At 42.5% G+C, this 20,144-nt stretch overlaps 1 protein-coding gene across 2 annotated transcripts in view; it reads left to right on the top strand.

The window, feature by feature from the left end:
- Positions 1-20,144, top strand: part of TESK2 (testis associated actin remodelling kinase 2) — an 80,001-nt gene that overhangs the window by 42,118 nt on the left and 17,739 nt on the right. For both annotated transcript variants that reach the window (XM_048497076.1, XM_048497077.1), the window contains 2 exons: positions 4,000-4,048; positions 13,462-13,608. In XM_048497076.1, the coding sequence (XP_048353033.1) occupies positions 4,000-4,048; positions 13,462-13,608 (196 nt within the window). The remainder of the gene's footprint in view (positions 1-3,999; positions 4,049-13,461; positions 13,609-20,144) is intronic.

Raw genomic sequence — 20,144 nt, forward strand, 5'->3', positions numbered from 1 at the left:
GGGCTGCGTCGTTGTCGACTTGCCTCTGCAGGGCCACCTGGAGCCTGTTCAGGAATTCAGCGTAAGGCTCCTGAGGCTTCTGCCGAACGTTGGAAAAGCTCTGGGTTGGCTGTCCGGCGGCGGGCACTCTTACAAACGCCTTGTAGGCGCAGTCAGAGGCAACCTTAAGGGTGGCCTCCGGCAGGACGATCTACGCGTCGGGAAGGGTGAAGCCTTCGCAGCCATAGAGCTGTGCGGCGGTATAGGCGCCGCCAGAGGCTGCTCCTCTGCTTATGCATTGTTGGCGGTATTCGCTTTCCCAAACAACAAACTGCGCAGGGTTCAAGAGCATGTGAAAAGTGGTTTTCCAGTCCTCCGGAACCATTACGTGATTCCATATGACTGCTTCCAGCATGCCTCTCACATAGGGGCTGGTGATCCCCACGTCCCGTATTGCCTTGCGGAGCTCAGTGAGGACGTTATAGCCTATGGGGCGATACTCAACGACCCGTTGGACGGCGCCGTCCTCCCCCACGTGGTCAGTGTAGTGGGCTGGGCAGACGGCGAGGAGGTCGGCATCGTCTTCCGTCAGGGTTTCCTTCCTCTGCAAATCGTGGTTAATACGCTCTGCTAGAGTCTTGAAACTCGCGCCATTACGTGGCATTGACAGAGGTGCGGTGGCTTCAGAAACGGGAGGGGGAAGCGGAGCAGAAGGCGGAGCAAGAGAAGGAGGCGGCCTGGCCGCGAGAGCACGAGCGGGAGAGTTTGAATGAGAGGAGGAAGCAAGTGAAACGGGAGTAGGACAGGCGTCCTGTTTAGTGGATAGAGAAAATTCCGGGCTTGAAATTGAAGGTGAAAGATCAAAAGGAGGGAGATCCATATGGCAAAAGACACTCATGAACTTGCAGGCATTGATAAAGCGACATAACACTGTCTCCCACGTCCAGTAGCAGTGACATCGGCGCACGAGGCTCTCTCTGTGCAGAGTGCGCCCAATGTTTTCCCCAGTCCTTAAGATTGAAGATGATCCCCCCTTTCTGGGTACCATGGACCATTGCCTATCAATCTCCTCAACCACTTCGGGCGCAGCTCCCCTCTCTTTACTGGAGACCCTGCCGCTGCTTTCGCTTAGCGCTTTCGAAGTTCGCTAACGCAGCTTTGTCAAAAGCCGTGCTTTTACAAGCGCCCATGCTTACCGGGTTGGTTCGATCAGACGAGAGAGTGTCCGAGAACGCCCAGCTCCCTGATGATGCATCGACATCCAGCGGATCGGCTCCGGGTACCGAAGCCAGCCGCTTTCCCAGGCTGCACGGTAAGTCACAGGCAGCCGAGGTTCGGAGGATTCCCGGATTTCAGCACCAGCTTGTGAAGTTAAGTACCCAATGCAGGTCCCCAGGGAAGCAAGGACGACACGCGAAGATTTCATTTGGTGGAGAGAGCCGAGCAAGCAGGAAGCAGCTGGATCTCGTGATCCTGGCAACTCTGCCGTCGGCGCTTCGCCAGCCTCTACGCACCTTTTATTAGGAGGTTTCAATGGGGCTATAAAAGGGTCGGACGTATGGAGGAACTGGGAGGAGTCAGGAGATCGGGGAGAGCAGGAGATCATCATGTGATGCATGATCTCATCGGGCTGCTACGTGCGGGAGGAAGCATCCATGTCTGGGCCTAATCTTCACCTGAGGGCAGGAGCCTTTGTGTCCCTTTGTGTGGGACACCTGGGTGTGACCGCTTGGAAGTCAGGCAGTTCATGACCACGTGACTCATGTGGGGGGGAGCTGGGAGGTTGGGGAGCTGCAAGCGCCTGAAGGCCAGAGTCCGGCACCGGCATGCCTAATGCTCCTTCTACGGTTCTGCCGGGTTCGCGGGCTCACCCCTACACCCGAATCCACCCCATAAAAAAGCTATAGCTACGTCACTGCCTCCTCATATGAAAATAAGGCTCAGATTTGAGAGCAGCAGCCAGAAATTTGTATTTATGCTTGCCAAATTCAGGTTTCACTGTGTGTAATATAATCTAAATAGGCCTTTTTTGTTTGGTTTTTAAATCCCTTTTTCTCTAAATACAAGTATAGTAAGTGTACAATCTGGTGTTGTTTTTGTAGTCATCTTACCTGAGGAGTTTTAATTGCTCTTGTCAACATCTGCTACACACAATCTGTCTTCATGTATTGGATTCCTAACCCCATGTTTCCTTTAGCCCAAACGTGAGAATAACATGCACTCAGAGGCATACAGCTGCAGACTGTCTTGGGAAAACTGTGTGGACTTGGACTGCACAGAGACTAGTGGAACACGTGCTGGTGCCACATTTGGAGCTGAAGCAGGAACGGGCCTTCCTTTTCAGATCATATTTGTATTACAAAATACATAATAAAATAGGTTTACTGCATCTACTTTGGAAACATTGATAAGATGGCCTCAGTCTGCCTTTTCTACTTCCACGCATGAAGAATAACTCATAGTGGAGGGAAATGTGTTGATTGGTTCATTTTGCTAATGAGGGCTTAAGATCTCTTTTATCTGTTGCATGTAAGATCATTGAAATACTTGGATATGTCTGCAAGTCTCTATGTAATTGACTAGATATGTCACCTAAGCATCCTGTTATATAGTTTTTCATGTATGATTATAAGTGCAGTAACTGATTCACTATCTGGATGTTGTGCCATTTTGTTGTACCTTAAGGAAGAATTTCGTATGCTAAATAAGATTATTTCATCTTTCTATTATCAAAAATAGATTTTCTGGGTTTTAAAAGACTTATTTTCTTGGGGGCGTGTGTCAGTTTTGGTATTAATTGTGATGATTTTGCTTACCCCCAAAGGTAAGCAAACAGTAAAGACCCTTCACTTATTCAAAAACAACTTGTTTTAGCTGTTAGCACAAGTCTCTTGCATCACTACCAGTTTCTTAAAAAAAAACTGAGGTTTGCTCAAGAATATAAATGAGCTCTTTCTCTGAGAGTCTGTTCTATAGAGTTTCACTGCAAACGTAATGACCATACAAAATGTGACAATGGTGTGCTTTGAATTTTGCTTATACCCGAAAGGTCCCCAAATTTATCATTGCCCTATTGCAAGTGTTAAACATACCTTCTTTCTCAGTGATCAAACTATGTGGTACAGATCAAAGGTATTTCCTAATTCACATTTTATTCTAATATTTTACAATTATGAGATTAAACTACAAATAGTTGAACAAGTTACCTTATGTAGTATATAGAAGCCATGGGTTGGATCCAGACTAAATTTGTATTTTTCACTGATTCACCCTTGTCTCTGCAAGCCCCCTTGTTTCCTTCCTCAGTGCGCCCTGTGCCCCACAAGCTGCATCTGGTGGAGATCAGTGGAAGAGGGGAGGCAGGAGAGTTCTATTCTACCATTATAAAATTTAATCTGGATCTAGTCCCATGCCTAGAGAGAATTAGAACCTTAATGGAACAGGTTATTTACTGGTATGTATGTGTTAGTACCTTTGGCTGCAGAATGGGCGGTGGGCAGGTTTGTCTCTCTTATAAACACTTACTCAGGTGTGGTAATTCAGGAGGCCTGTGCATTAAGACAATATATATTTTATGTAACGCTGGCTTTAACAACCCTCTGACTATTATACTATGTTTTCAACAGAACTTACTGGATGCAAAATTATGAAGAGTTTAATATGTAATAAATGCATTTATGGCCACTTCACTAGGAATTCAAAATACGTATTTCCTTTATTTTACCATGTGCATGAAAATGTGAAGGACAGGGCTTGTTAATATCTCAAGGTTTGACGTGTAGTTACAAATGTCCAGAATTAGGCTTTTGCTGTACTGTCAAATGCGTTGCTATGTAAGATAGAGCTGGAGGAAAAATTTACGTATTTTTGTAGAGAAGTATTATGTTTCCTTGGCATCTAAAATATGGGAGGTGGGTGAGTGTCATATAGCGTAATATCTTCAAATGTCTTAAATACTTCTTGAAAATAGATAATGTGTACGTTTCTCATTTTTAAAGAGTTGTTTTCTCCCTTTTTTAGGTTCATGGGTGTCTGTGTACATCAAGGACAACTGCATGCACTTACTGAGGTAAGAACTAAGCTAATTGTGGCATGTCGTCTTTGGACTAAATTACCTGTGATCATACTAAAAAATATTTATTTCACTCACCCCTGAGCCCCGCCCCCTCCCAGTGTTATCATAAACCAAATAATTTTTTTGTTGTCATCTGTAAGCACTGTAATAGAAAATTATGTCGCAGTAACTGCATAATATGAAACTGTTTTTGGTCTGGAAGTTGATTCAGATATTCAGTAGTGAAGCCTCTTGAGACTTTAATGCATTTTTTATGCATTTATTTTTAGTAACTGCCAAGGCCTTTTGAGAAACTTGAACTGAGCTTGGCACTTAGTCTACACAAACAGAAGATGTGTTTTTCTTTCTTTTAAATGTGAAGATTTACCCTGGGTGTGTAACTTTTTCAACAGTATGCATCTTGAACATGAATTCGTATTTTTAAAACGTATTTTAGTTGAAGCCATTATTTTAAATAATTCTTTCTAAATGTTTCTCAACTTCTTACATTGGCTAAATGATATCTTAAAGTGGCAAAGCCATCAAAAGCTACATGTTAATGAAATTGTAAAATGAAGCCTTTGTCTAAATTCAGCATTGGTCTAAATTCAGCATTGTCACAATTATAACAGAAGGACAAAGTATTTCTGTTCAAAGAGGACCATCACATCAGTGTACAGTTCTGTTCTGAAATTATTCCTTTTCTGCTCACACCATGAGAACAAGCAATGGACTTGTTATGGTGTTTTATGTCAGTCTAGCAGATCTGGTTTCTGTGGAGTTAAAATACGTAATAGGAAAGATATAAACAGTTGTAAATTCTCTTTTGGTTGTGAAATATGATTTCCATTTATAAGGGACAAAATGAATTGGAACACCTCAAATTATATCTTGGTTCACTTTTTATCTGGCTTTTATGTGTTGTTAAAAGCACAGGAATCATTAGAGCTAGCCCAGGTGAGCCCCTGGTCTTGCTCTATCTTGAAAGGATTTTTGCTTGAAACAACAGATGCCCATGCTATTTTATAAATTATTTTAAAAATTATTCTCAGTTTCAAAACTTATTTCCTGTGCTGCAGGGATGTTATTTAAGAAACAAATTCATTGTCTCCTACATATTAATAACTAGCTTGATTTTCTTTGGCTACTGCAAAGGGTTTTACAGATGTGGAGATCGTACTCATGTACACTTAAGTTCTCTTGGAGGCGAAAGGCATCTTGATGGGTGCTTCCCACCCCATCTCAGGGAGGCAGGAAAAGGAATTTCGTCACTTCCTGTCGAGGCTTGGAGGCCATTTTAGGCAGTATTCTTTCCTGCCTAGCCAGGGAGTTCACAAAATTCTTGGTTCTCTGCACCAGAATCCTTCCTAGAGACTAACTTCTTCTGTTCGTCCTCCTGTCTTCGTCTGTTTGTCTGTCTATCCTTGTTCTGTAAGTAGAAGGGTCTGGGAGGTTTTTTACTTGGGCTTAGTCACCCCTCCCCCCCCTCCTTTTCCCTCCAAAAAGGCCTCATTCCCAACATGGCTGCTCAGCGTTTTCCCCCCCTAGGGGATATTTTCACCACTTCGCAGCAGAAGCCACTAGGGCTTCTAGGAAGAGAACCTCCTCCGCAGCTTCTGAAGCGCTTGTCGGCATCCCTCACCAGACGCCGGTTATGGGGCTCTTTTCAACAGGACATCATCCTCAAGAGAGACAAGCCTGTCCTAGTTCCCCCTTCCACGAAGAGACAACTCCAGTGGTGGCTCTACAAACAGAACCTGAACCAGGGCAAGCAATATCTGCATCTCAAACAACTTAAAATCTTCACAGATGCCAGCCTGCAGGGCTGCGGAGCCAGCCTAGATCAGCATTACGTTCAAGGCAGGTGGGATCCTCACTTATCCAAGCTTCCGATCAACATTCTGGAGGTGAAGGCCATACTCCTGGCACTTCAAGCATTTCAACAACTCATAGGGAACCATCATGTCCTCATTCAAATGGACAACATCGCAGCCAAGTCATATATCAACAACCAAGGAGGGTTGCGATCCTCTCGTCTGTCCAAGGAGGCATCACAGATATTGATGTGGGTCGAACTCAATGTGAAGAGCATCAAAGCTGAACACATCAAGGGCTCCCTGAACCTGAGTGCGGACTGGCTAAGTCGTCAGACCATCTCCCCAGCAGAATGGTCCCTGAACAGGGAGGTGTTCCTATCCATCACCCGGCAATTCGGTTACCCTACAATTGACCTGTTCGCCACACCGCAAAATGCTCAGGTCCCTCAGTTCATGTCCAGGTTTTACCACCACAGAGCCACTGCAGTGGACACCTTATCCAGCCCGTGGCCTCCTGCTCTGCTGTATCCACCCATCCCAGTCATTCCAAAGCTGCTCCAGAGGATCATGGCAGAGAAGGCTCGTGTGATCCTTGTGGCCCCGTTATGGCTGCGGAGACCCTGGTTTTCCTCAATCCAGGAATTGTCCATGGGACCTCCATTCCAGCTCCCAATATTTCCAGAACTGCTCCATCAGGGTCCTCTTCTACACCCCAATCCAGACTGGCTCAAGCTAACCGCCTGGCTGTTGAATGGAGAAAACTGACAGCAAAGGGTTATTCTGAGAAGGTGACCAGCACCCTCATGTCTTCCAGGCGTCCTTCCACTCTCAGAATTTACAATTACACGTGGAAAAGATTTGTCAGATGGGCCAAGACCAGAGACATTGATCCAGAATCTCCTCCTCTGTCCTCGGTTCTTGAGTTCCTCCAAGAAGGCTTTGAATCCGGTCTCCGTAGTAACGCCTTGAGGAGACAAGTAGCTGCCTTGTCAACCGTGTGGCATCTCTCTCAGGGATTCTTGGCTACTCAGCACCCAGATGTCCTCAGATTTTTAAAAGGGGTTCAACAATCCCAACCCCCCGTTTCCCATCGCTTTCCATCCTGGAGACTACACACAGTTCTCTCGGCCCTCACCAAGTCTCCCTTCGAGCCCATTCAAACAATTAATCTCCGTTGGCTCAGGATGAAAACCTTGTTCTTGACAGCCATCACATCAGCTAGAAGGGTCTCGGAACTCAGATCTCTCTCCATCAACCCCAATCTCTGTGTGTTCCATGATGACAGGGTGGTTCTCCGTATGGACCCTATGTTCAGACCTAAGGCGGCATCTGCTTTCCATCTGCAACAGGACATCGTATTACCTTCATTCTGCCCCCGTCCTTCTCACCCGAAGGAACGTTCCTGGCATACCTTGGATGTTAGAAGGGCTACTAAAGCATTCATTATTCAAACGGACTCTATCAGGAAAACACAAACCCTGTTCATCAACACTTCTAACCCTAAGCTGGGCCATGCTATGTCCACAGCTTCCATCAGTGCTAACCTCAAGTCCTGTATTGTAGAAGCTTACAAAGCTCAAAATCTCACTGTACCAGAAGGTATCACTTATTTATTTATTTATTTATTGTTTAAACTTTTATACCGCCCCATCCCCGAAGGGCTCTGCCCATTCCACCAGGTCAGCTGCCACCAACGCTGCCTTTAGACACAATGCTTCTGTAGAACAGATCTGTAGGGAAGCTATCTGGTCTACCCCCTCAACGTTTATTAAGCACTACAAGTTGCAATCATGTGGGGCTTCTGACACTGTTTTTGGCCAGAGAGTACTGGAACACATCATAGAAGCTTAACGGCAGCCCACCCTAATTGGGGACACTGCTTTGGGAGGTCCCATCAAGATGCCTTTCGCCTCCAAGAGAACGGTCCATTGGTTCACTTACCATGAAGGGGCCTTCTCTTGGATGGCAGAAAGGCATCTTGGCCCTCCCTGTGCGTCGTTGCTTATACCATGTGTTCCAGTTCTTCAAATTCTGCAACTCTAATTGACCCCTGATAGACCATCTATATATTCTCTATGTGGAGAACTAATCCGGTTTTTGTATGTTATAGGCTACTTGTTCAGGCCTCTCTGTTCCGTAGTTATAGCAAGGCTGTTTTCTAACTTGTTTAATGTTCTATTATTTTGAGTTTACCCGGTTACATTTTTTTGACTGCTACTCCAACTGCTCGGTCAGACGAATACTGCCGAAAATGGCCTCCAAGCCTCGACAGGAAGTGACGAAATTTGTTTTCCTGCCTCCCTGAGATGGGGTGGAAAACACCTATCAAGATGCCTTTCTTCCATCCAAGAGAGGCCCCTTTACGGTAAATGAACCAATGGACGTTTCCTGATACTAGCCAGCAAAATTAAAGGGTTTTTTTGTTGCTATTATTTTTTTAATTAGCATGATGAGAAGTTTTTTAATTCACCAGAATGTTTTCACATGTTTGATCCATACTTAACGGGAGAATGGGCTTTCTGCAGGCAGAAATAGTCTTGTCCTTGTACACAAGGGCACATATTGAAGATCTGCTTTTTGAGGACAAAAATTAATGTAGCGGTCAGCTGGATTCTGTTTTGGACAGAATCCAAAAGAACAAGCTCCTTGACTGGGGATTATTCCTTAATCAGCATAGTCAAGGTCCATCCAGAAACCTGGCCACCAGTTCAATTACAACAAAAACTATAGGTACCAAGTCCCCTCAGCAACAGGTGTTCTTCTACCTCTCTTTTTCCACACATCATCAGGACAAGTGTTTCCAGTCTAAGCAAAAGGGAAAGCAAGGTGCCAAGTCTCCCAGGGACCAACCACCCAGGGACAGGCCCCTTGCATGACTAGGCCCTCAACTCCAGTTTATCAGTAGGTTGCTGCATTTTGTTGTTAATTGGGAATTAATCATGATAGATAGGTATTCTCAATAATTAAATATGGTTATTTTTTGGAGGAAATGTTTGGAGTTTGAGTCAATGTCTTTGCTGACTTTCACCTCCAACTGTTGGTAAAAGACTCATGATGGATCTTAGAGAGCATAATAAACATCCAAGGATCCAAAAACCTAGAATGCTGTCCCTAATCAATTTGTTGCTTCTTCTAGGTATATAGATGTGGTTTGTGGTTCTTGATCTCAAGGACATGTTCTTCCACATCCCAATACATCAGGCACAGGGAAGAATTCTGAGATTTAAATGTGGGAGCCATCCTTATGAATGCACAGTTCTTCCATTCAGTCTGGCTGCAGCCCAGAAATATTTGCCAGAACGTCTGTCTGTATTAGTGGCTTATTTGAGACTACAAGACTGCTCTATATTTCCATATTTGGATGATTGGTTTTTTGTGTGTCAGTTGCAAGATGTTATATCACAATAACTATCCTTAACTTTACTGTCCTTAGAGGATCTGGGATTCAAGATCAGTCATAAGAAGTCACACTTAGGAAGGATTGAGTTCATTGGGGCCCAACTAGAATCCATCTCTGACAGGACATAGTTACCTTTACAAAAGGTTTGGATTATTCAGTCCTTAGTTGCCTGCTTTTCTTCAGTTAGGTTTCAAACAGCCGTTTCAAAAAGTAGCAATTATTGACCCTGATGTCTTCTATTATAGTAGCTTTGGAATACACTAGATTGCATATGCACCAGTGCAGAATTGGTTTTTACACATGTTTAAAATGAATATTGACTCCTCACCAATGATTCAAACTTTCTGGACTCAGGAACATTATTAGATCCTTAGGATGGCAGGCTAGGGACAATAGTCTACTTCAGGGGGTGTATTTAGGGAGTCTTATCCATGAATGAGAGATGTTCACAGATGTTTGTTTGGATGCAAGATGCTGTTGTTGGAGGAATATGCCCAGAGGTGGGATCCAGCAGGTTCTCACAGGTTCCTGAGAGTAGGTTACTAATTATTTGTGTGTGCCGAGAGGGGGTTACTAATTGGTGATTTTGCCACATGATTTTTGCCTTAGCTATGCCCTCCTCTCAACTTATTGTAGCCAGCAGGGAACTTGGAAGCAGCTCTAGCTGCAGGGTGGTAAGTGAACTCTGCGGCTCAAGAGTCGCGATGTCAGCGCTCTTCTGCCCTTGCACTGCGGGCGGCTCCACGAGCAAGAGCCGCCCGGCCCCATCTCTTGCCCTCAGGGCCTCTGCAGGCAGCAGGGTGGGAGCACGATCTCAACTGCTCCGCTGGGTTGGCTGCGCAGTGCCGCTGGGCTTCTTCCTTTTCCTCACCCGCCTCCGTGCTGGAGCCGTGGGGTGGGTGCTTTCCCGTGCCCGGCATAGGGCCGAGCCGCCTGGCCCCTATCCTTGCTCCTCGCCTCGTTCTGCAGGCAGGCAGTGCCGAAAACAGGATCCATGCGCTTCTCCAGGAATGAGCGTGGAGTAAAAGGTAGAAAAAAAAAAAGCCCACATCTATAGTGTGTTATCTTTGTATTTTAAAATGGGACAAAAAATTATTTGCTTGCCCAAGTGTGTGTTCTTTTCCCGTGGAAAACGGGTCCAAATGGCTATTTGAGTGTTAAAGGTTCCCTACCCCTGGTCTAGCAGGAGGTGCACCGGCGTGCGTGGCAGCCCGCGCCTGCGTGCATTCGTTTCCCGCCCAAGGACCGGTACAGCGGCTTCGTCCTTGCCACAGCCCCGCCCGGGAATGCCCCTGCCCCCAGAATGCCTGGCACTATGCCCCCTCTGTCGTGTCTCCTACCTAGCTCCCATTTTGGCGCTTACGCCACAGTTTGAATCCCACCACCATGGGAACCTGTTACTAAAATTTTTGGATCCCACTACTGAATATGGCCCACACCAAGATAATATGCAGAGTGAACACTGTAGCCAGAAGAAATTAATGCTATCTACAACCACTTAGGAAGCAATTTCTTTTTATCACATATAAAACTATGTTGAGTCAAGAAGGTTCATCTTAGTTCAGATGTAATAACAAATTATAGTCTGGCCATTGGGAGTACCCCTACAGGTATGCACATTGCACACTTGTTTCTTTCTACAGATTCCTTCCACCACTTCCTGCTTTTCATCCTACAGTTTGCCATGACATCCAGGTTGACAAACTATGGTACTGGTGGCTCCAGATCTACTTCAAACCATGGTTTTAAAAGTTTTTAGAAGCCAAGAGCTAACCACAGTTTACTACATTTGGATATCATGACAACCTATAGTTAGTCAGAACAAATAAGGGGGAGGGTGCCACTTGGCTCATTAGATGGGGGATGACAACTCCTTGGACTGGACCCCTTTCTCAGATTATGAATATATGAATTGTGAATTTAAATTCTCTCATGCAGAATATACCACTCCAGAATTGGGGAGAGTTGAGCTCCTGGGTATGGAAAATTCAGCGATTGTAATAATGCCTTGCCTGCCTGGTGCAAAGGTTGTGGACGTCATATATTCGTTGGCAGCTGGTGCAAGGGAGGAGTCAGATCTTGGTTAGATTGCCACAAACCATATAGGGGAATGTAGTTGTGTAGTCCTAAGGGGGAAAATTGATAACTAGGCAGAAGGTTTAAGCCCAGGACTTCAGAAGATAGCATTCCTATGGTTAATTATAATGATAAAGAAAATGCCAGACTCCTGTGGGCATTTTTAGGTTGAAGAATCCACTGTCTGAACAAGTGAGATAACTGCTTTATATGAAGGGAACTTGATCAGGTGATTGATGGAAGAGACAGGGCTCGGTCTGCATTTTTTGAATGGGGGCCAAAGTATAAAATGATACCGCATATGTGTGTGTGTGTGGTGTGTGGTGTGTGTACACACACATATATAATCAACATATATAATTAACAACTCTTTAAAGTGACTGAATAAATTACGTTGACCTCCATGAACTATTAATGAATAATTATACTTTTACATTATTTTGTCTATGAAAACCCAGCCCAAGGAGAACTTTTAAACCTAGCCTTTTCCTAGACATTTTTAACAATACATCACACATAATTTTGACATGGGAAATACCAAACACGGCTCACACTCCTTCAAAGCCTGATAAAGAACAAAAACTTTATCTGATAAGTATGCTGCTAGAGGCTAAAATGGGGAAGGACAAGCCTATCAGATGAGGGTGTTGTTGTTTTTTGCAAAGCCAAGCATCACACAGCTCCCAGTTTTGAAGTTGGGGGGCAGGGGAAAAGAGCCCGCCCTCTTCCTCTTCTCCCCATTTGACTCTAGGTTGGTCTAGAGGGCTTGGAGAGCCTCAGCAGAGCACAAGGCAAGGGGATGGGAAAGAGAGATGCATCAGGAATGCTAATCCATTACAAGTCTCCAGCCCTCAAAACTCTTCTGCCCTGTGAGTGTTTAGAACATGCCCTAAGTGCCCCCCCCCCTTAGTGACACCAAGGAAGGTTACCTAGAAGTCTCACATGCCCAAAGCCTACCATGGCCATTGTCAACATGCAGTTTTTGAAGGGGCAATGGGAAGACAAGGAATTAGAAGATCCTTCAGGTGGAAGAGCAGAGAGTGCCTCAGCTGAGGTAAAGAGGGAGATTAGCGAGACCAAGGAAGGTTACCTGGTGGTCTGTGTCTCATGCTGCATAGAACTTGACATCTTTGGACATGTCCTCAGGAACCTTTAGCTCCCCCTTGTCTTCACTTGCCATGATCACTTAATATCATAGTTCAGCTCTATAAGTGATGAATGACTATACTTTTCTGAAGTAACCATGAACTTTTTTGGCATAAGATCTATGAGAAACTTGGGCAGGCTCATGAAAATTGGGCTGAGTAGCTTGGTATGCAGCCAAAGAAAATGTTTTGATACTCTTTGGCTCCTTGAGTATATTGAACAATACAAATCAACAAATCTGTCTCTCCCAGTATGTTCCCTGAAGAGTGTTCTGCTCAGCAAATAACATTCTGCTGGGGATCCTTGGCCCTAAAGATATCTGGCTAGCCTCAGTCGGGGCCAGGGCATACTGCAGGACTTTATGCAACTCTGCAGGGCCTGTAAGATGAAACCAGGCCTGTGACTGAGGTAGCAATAGTTTACCATCTAATGGTCTTCCTCTCTCCCCACTCTTTTCCCCTCCTCTTTTCTGTATGTGATAATAGGAATGTACCATATTTATTGTACGAAAGTTTTAGCCACCATCTAGGTTTTTAAGGAGAAGCATAGATTGTTGGTTTTAATATATTTAATTTTATTTCATTTGTGTATGTTGGAAGCCACCCTGATCCCATAAGGGGAAGAGTGGCCTACAAATTAAATGAATAAATAATGGGATTCAGGGGCACACTGAAAGGCCAAACTGGCCATGGAAAAGGGTCCTGCCCCCGCCCCCCCGCCCCCGATGGAGGAAGAAGAGCTGGAAGGAAAGAGGTGCCGCGTTTTCTGATTCTTGAAGCTTTTTGTCCAATCCTGAAGGCTGGGCTGGCAGATGCATTTTGTTACCATATGCAGTGCTAAGCAATCTTTGATGATTTTCAGGCAAGCCAGGTGATGATAGAAAGAAATACCAAATCCATCTCCATTATAAAATCTGATACTACTTCTTTAGAATTGGCTTAATTTGAACAGTGTCTTATGTGTTTTTGAAAAATACTTTTTTCTTCCAGTACATCAACTGTGGTAACCTGGAACAGCTGTTAGATAGTAACCAGTACCTGCCTTGGACAGTAAGAGTGAAACTGGCACTGGACATTGCTCAGGGACTCAGCTATCTTCACTATAAAGGCATTTTTCATCGGGATCTGACATCCAAGGTACTGTGTTTCCAAGTCAATTGAAATAGTTTCACAATGGGTTTGTTACAGTTTCTGGATAGCAAATGTTCTTGAGTAGTTTCTCTTTCACCCCTTTCAATGCCTGAAATGTTAAAACTGTTATGTAAAATGTCACTTAAGGGATTGTGAGAAAAAACTGAAGCATAGTTTAGTGGATTAAGCTTTCCCAGAAACAATCATGTTGTGCAGTTTATGCAGATGTCAGAAAAGAAACTAACCTGAAGTCGAGGTCACTAGTAAATAAGTTAGGATTATGTTTCTGGGATGATGGTTGTACAACTCAGACTTGTTTAGTTTGTTCACGGCAAATTATCCCAGCCCTTTTACATCTAATTCTGGAGACCTGAAAACAGCAAAACATTGTGAAGTTGCTGGCATTGTCTCTGTTTTTCAGCTGTCTTTCCTAAAGATTTTATTTTGTATTTATGTGTGCTTTCCATAACTTCAAATGGATTAACATTGTCCTATGGCTGCTGCAGAGTGGCACTGAGCTGATGATGGGTTCCCTTGATAGATTGTTTAGCTGATATATAAAATACTACTGCAAGTTCTCTCTTAAGATGTATTGCCATTACTGTTTAATATTGTAACTAGGCTCGAAAATCCTTTACAATTCCCTATTAATAGGCATTCCACAAATTCTTGAACTTTGCACAGTAGCAAAGTGCTGATCGGGTGGGGTGGGGAGCCTGTAGTATGTAGATGACCTACTGCGGTGCCATTAATTCATAAAAGAAGCTGCCATTAAAATTTCCAGAGTTATTAAAATTCAGTTAAAAATATTTTTATGGGCCTGATATAAAAATATATACTAGTTGCAGTACAGGCTAGTATAATACTGGCATGCCTAAACTACAGATTATCGGCAGAGATTCACTTGAATAGTTTGTGTGCAGTTCTGTGAAAATTGGACAAGGAAAAATAGTATTGTCTTTCTATCTTGGGAAGTGCTTGTAGTTTTTCCAGATTTCGTTATGCCAGTTTTATAGTTAGATTGTAGAATTCATTCAAACCAGAGGCCAAATGCTATCTGTCTCCCGCTTATGGGGCAAGCAATAGTATCAGAACAGCAAGAACTTTAATTCAAGAAAACCCTGCACCCTGCAGTTCTCCTGCTGAGCCCAACTTTTCTTCTCCACTCCCATGACTTCTTTGACATTTAAAAAAATGCAAATTATGATGGCATTTCTCCTAAGTCAAGTCTAACTTGATCTGAAGGCATGAATTGGAAGATCCCCAGTTACTTACTAAGTGACTGTAAGTTACCCTCACACCCTCTCTGTTCCCGCTTCCAATAATATGAGAATAATAATAATGGTTTAGTTTAGGGAGTGGTCTAATTTAGGGAGTGGTTGGTAGAACTTCAAGATAATATTAACATTATCTAGTCACTAAAACCTACAAGTCTGTAACTAGCCCAGATTTCCATCCTGTGTCTTCATGGTGAACACACAGTTAAATAAATGTGTTTGTTCCAGAATTGGCTTTTGCTGTGTCAGTGTTCCTCCCCCTTTTTTGACTTATTGTTATTTCCATCACACTTTTGGGGGTAGGAGAGGTTATTTCAAATCCAGTACAGTTACTGCCCTGTCCTGTAGTTGCCTTTCAGATTATGTGCACAAAATATAGTAATGACTACAAGCTTAGATGGCTTTAAAACCTGTGTTGTGTAGTGGTTAAGAGCAGTGAATTCTTATCTGGTGAACCAGGTTTGTTTTCCCACTCCTACACATGAAGCCTTCTTGGTGACCTTAGGTTAGTCAGTTCTCTCAGAAGTTCTCTGCCCCACCTATCTCACAAGGTGTCTGTTGTAGGTAGAAAAAGGGAAGGAGTTTGTAAGCTATGAGAAAAGCGGGTATAAATCCAAACTTTTTTCTTCTTAAACAAATATATACCTTTTAAAAAATTAAACTCTTGCCCCTATTTTAAGTGTGTTTTCATTTTTAATTTCATTTTGTTTTAAATTGATCTGTTCTACTTAAGATTACTCCTGTGTCTTATTGTAAGATGCATTGAGGACTCCTTTTGAAAATGAAAATCAGACAATCCAGGAGCTGATACAGTTCCTTCCTGGCACCTAGATGAAGTCCATAGCAAGGATATTAAAGTCAGGAAAGGGGGAAGGCAGTAATAGTCAGGCAGTTCTTTTTGGCATAAACAAGGAATATACATAACAGCTAGTAAAAGAAGAATAAAAAATCTGAAGACCAATGGTAATGCAAAATTTTAACTTGGAGGTTAAACCTTATAGCATATTATAAGAACTGGATTCTGACTATTCAACAAATACAATACCTTATTCTTATTGTACGACTCATTCTTTCACTTTGAAAGTGGAAGTAAAAATGTTACCTGAATGTCTTCATAAAATGGGCAATAAAACAAAACACACGAAACATATGCTTGCGAGAACAAAATTTATTTAAGTAGGGGATTTTAAGAAATTTCCCTTCAAGCAACGCCAAGGATACTACATTAAACATAGCCTAGCATAAAAGCTCTTTGTTGTGGCAGATTTGTTTAATTGTAAAAAATATGAGGGTACCTGGTTTAGGCAAGGAAGGATATCCATTCTCAAAGGTGAACAGGTTTTCCTGGCTACACTAATAAGATCTTGTTTTTCTATATCTAGAATTCTGTGTTTCATTTTTTTTCATATGTTGAGTTTGCAGGTTCTAAGCTCAGCAAGTCTAAAGAAATCCCAATGGTTTTAAATTGTAGGGGCTATTGACTTGCCTTTTCCCATCTCGTCCATTTCTGCCAATGATGATGACAAAATACGTTGTCACTGATAATTTCCAGTTGGCTGTTAGGTATTTTAACTGATGGAACTCTAGTAACTTGCTGGAGTATAAGGGAATCCCTCAGAGAAATTTGCCTTCTGTTAACATACTGAAAAATAAAGTAGACTGAACTTGACCTGAAAATGCTACAGCTAGTGGATATCTGTTCTTTATGGGAGAGGAAGACAAGTAAATGCTGCACTTCCTTAGTAGGATTACCCAGTGCAAAGCAGATGTTAAGCTCTTCCAACACACACAAAGAGATTTATCTGCTGTCACATCTGTTTATACATAAACACTTCTTAACCCTTTAGAATCATAAAGTTGGAAGGGACCTCCAGGACCTCATCTAGTCTAACCTCCTGTACAATGCAGGAAATTCACAACTACCTCCCCCTACACATACTCCTGGTGACCCCTTCTCCATGCCCAAAAGATGTCAAAAAACTTCTCGGATCCCTTGCCAATCTGGCCTGGAGGAAAATTCCTTCCTGACCCCAAAGTAGCATTTCCCTGGGCCTGTAAGAAAGGGCCATGAGAGCCAAGCACTGCCCTCCCTCTCAGGATCTTCCTAAGTTCATGGAATCAGTATTGCTGTCAGATGGCCATCTATCCTCTGCTTAAAAACCTCCAAAAATGGAGAGCCACCACCTCATAAGGAAGCCTGTTTCACTAATGTTTCTTCCTGATGTTTAACTGAAAACTATTTTGATGTATTTTCAACCCATTAATTCTGGTCTTATGTTCTGTGGATACAGAAAACAACTCCACACCATCCTCTATATGACAGCCTTTCAAGTTCTTGAAGACTGTTACCGTATTACTTTTCAGTCATATCCTCTCTCGGCTAAATATCCCAAGCTCCTTCAACCTTTCCTAATGGGACTTGATTTCCATACCCCTCACCACCTTCATTACCCTCCTCTCTGGACATGTTCCAGCTTATCTACATCCTTCCTAAATTGTGGTGCCAAAAACTGAACACAATCTGCAAGGTGAGGTCTAACCAGAGCAGAGTAAATTATTGCTTTGAGTTTCTTTATGGGACTGTTGACAAAGATAAGCCTATTCAGTTTAAGCCACAGCTTTGACTGAGTAAACTTCCAGATGTGTTACCTAGGGGGATAACACAGACAAAATTGTTCATGTAGTGTTGCATTGCATTTCATGTAAGCAACGCAGTGGTATGATCCAAAGCATTTTAGTCTTCGTAACAAAGGGCTCAGGTATAGATTGTATAATTTGCAATCCAACAATCCCATATTTCCTTCCTTCTTTAGGAATGTTTTAACTGTTATTTTTATTTTTTGTGTTTGTTTTAAACTTTGGTTTTAAATTGCTTTAATGATATTGTGTGTTGGTTTTAATTGGTTATCTTCCTTGAGGGCCCCATAAGGACAGAAAGGCAGGGTAAAAATCTTATGAAATGAAGTAAATAAAATATTTCTAGCTCTAGAAAAAAATTGTGTAAGAATCACTGTGTATCAGACTAGATACTACCAAGCTAGATAAACCAATGCTTGACAGGTTCATATGTTACTTTGGAGTTGGTGCAATGTAGTGGTAGGTTATTTTGCTGTAAGAACCTACATTCATATTTCCTGTTGATCATGAAGGTCTAATTCACAGTCCAGTTGACCTCCCAAATTTATAAAATGAAGTAGTCTGTTAGTGTAATGCTGAGCTCTTTGAAATATATTGTCAGTGAGGATTTAATTACTATCATGTTAATATTTTTGGGAGGAGGGAGCACGCAGGAAGAACTCTGTTCCTTTATATACCTCTCCTTATCCATTTCTGAATAAATTCTGGATATTAAATTTCAGACTAAATATTGAAATTAAAATCTTATTCTAAAGACCTGTGTTCAGGAGACAGCAGAAATCCTGAACAAATATTAGTATTGGTTGCCGACCAGATTGGTATGCGTTCGCCAAAATTAGAGGATCTTCTGTGGAGGCCCAGTCCACATATGTAACCCAAATAAGTAATAAATACAGTTCCCTACAGTGTTAGTCTGCCAGAGCACCATTAACATTTTTGGAAGTATTTGAATTTGCTACACTTTGATCACCTGGTGGCACTCAATTTCCTGCAGTGCTTTATAAGGGAGCCCCAACAAGCTTGAATTTAACCAAAAAACTAGCTCATAGCTAGTTAACTATAGGCAGTTAACTAATTATTAACTATAAATTTGCTTACCTGATATAAAGCACTTACAGGTGATGTATGAAGACCAGGAACAGCAAGGTGGAATTCCTAAACACACTTCCTAGGAAGTCAAGCCATAAAAATGAATAGCGCTTACTACTTAATAATCATACAGTGGAATCTCGGTTCTCGTTGGTAATCTGTCCGAAAAGAATCGATGAAAACTGAAACCGATGAAAACCGAGGCAAATTTTTCCATAGGAATCAATGTAAATCCAATTAATCCTTTCTAGGCACTCCAAAAATATACCAAAAACACATTTTGGTGAATAAACATAGTGTTTAATGCTGAAAACAGTAACAAACAATAACACTAGGACCAGCTTCAGAGCCAGTGGACCAATGTCGCACCAGAAAGCTGTCCAATGAGGTCTGTTTCTGACGCCTCTTTAAGATTTGTCTGAAATGGGGCAAGACAATGTCTTCAAACAAGTTGCAGACACGGCCTGCAACAGCTTTGTCCGGGTGATTTTTCTCCACAAACCCCTGCACCTTACTGCAAATCGATGAAAACCGAGACAAATTTTTCACTGAAAAAATCGATGAAAGCCCAAACCGATGAAAACCGAAGGCAATGAAAACTGAGGTTCCACTGTATTTGTCTTGCTTGTAGATGTGAGCATTGTAGGTTTATGGGGAGCATAATACTGTATTAATGCTTGTAGAACCACAGTTACAACTTTGCTTTCAGCCAGTTGCAGAAGAGTATTGCTACAAGCAGTACAAAGGGATCATAGTGCAAATAGGACCATTGTGCTCTCTGACCGCTGGCAGTAGCTTGGCAGTAAATGAAGCTGGGAGGGATTACTGCAAGTTGATTCTACAGGGCAGCTTCACCTTAGTTCCGTTGAAAGCAGTTTCCAGAAGAGCAGATTCTGTACTGCAGACATTCCCAAGAGTTGTACAGAACATGGAATATATGGAATGAATATTAATGCTGTGACTTAATTGATTGGTTTTCTGTGTTTTTAGGGAGTGGAAGTTGTGGTAGGGAATGGTTTTCAGTTCTTAATCTGGATTTGTTTCTGTTGAAGTGTTTCTAAATCAAACTGCAGTCTAATATGCTGATAAAGGAAAGCAAGCAAAGTAATATAAATTATATGTAAACATACAGTATAAATTATCAGCAAGATGGTTGTTTTAAATATACTATAATGAAAGGGTGCTTTCCTTCTCCGAACGTCAAAGCTTGAAAAAAAAAAGGCCATTAGACAGTACCAAAAGTGAGGGAGAAAATCCTTGCCTTATAAAATGCCAGTTGCTCACTTCTGCTCCAAGTGTGCTTTCCTCATGGTTTTAGCATTGCAGTATGATTAATGTTATTCCTCTGGGGTTTAGCTGCATTTTGCAGTGAACAAATATTTAACCACAAGCCAGCTGAATGAATGCATTCTTTGACTAGAGATAACAATGACCATAAATGAGCAGCTTTAGTGTGCATTGGGCTGGCCTGATTCAGTTAACCTTGTGTAAATTTATAAATCCCAGTGTGAACTGTGTATGTTACAGTTGATTCAAGTT

The sequence above is a fragment of the Sphaerodactylus townsendi genome, linkage group LG05 (assembly GCF_021028975.2).
Source record: "Sphaerodactylus townsendi isolate TG3544 linkage group LG05, MPM_Stown_v2.3, whole genome shotgun sequence".
NCBI classification, from domain to species: domain Eukaryota; kingdom Metazoa; phylum Chordata; class Lepidosauria; order Squamata; family Sphaerodactylidae; genus Sphaerodactylus; species Sphaerodactylus townsendi.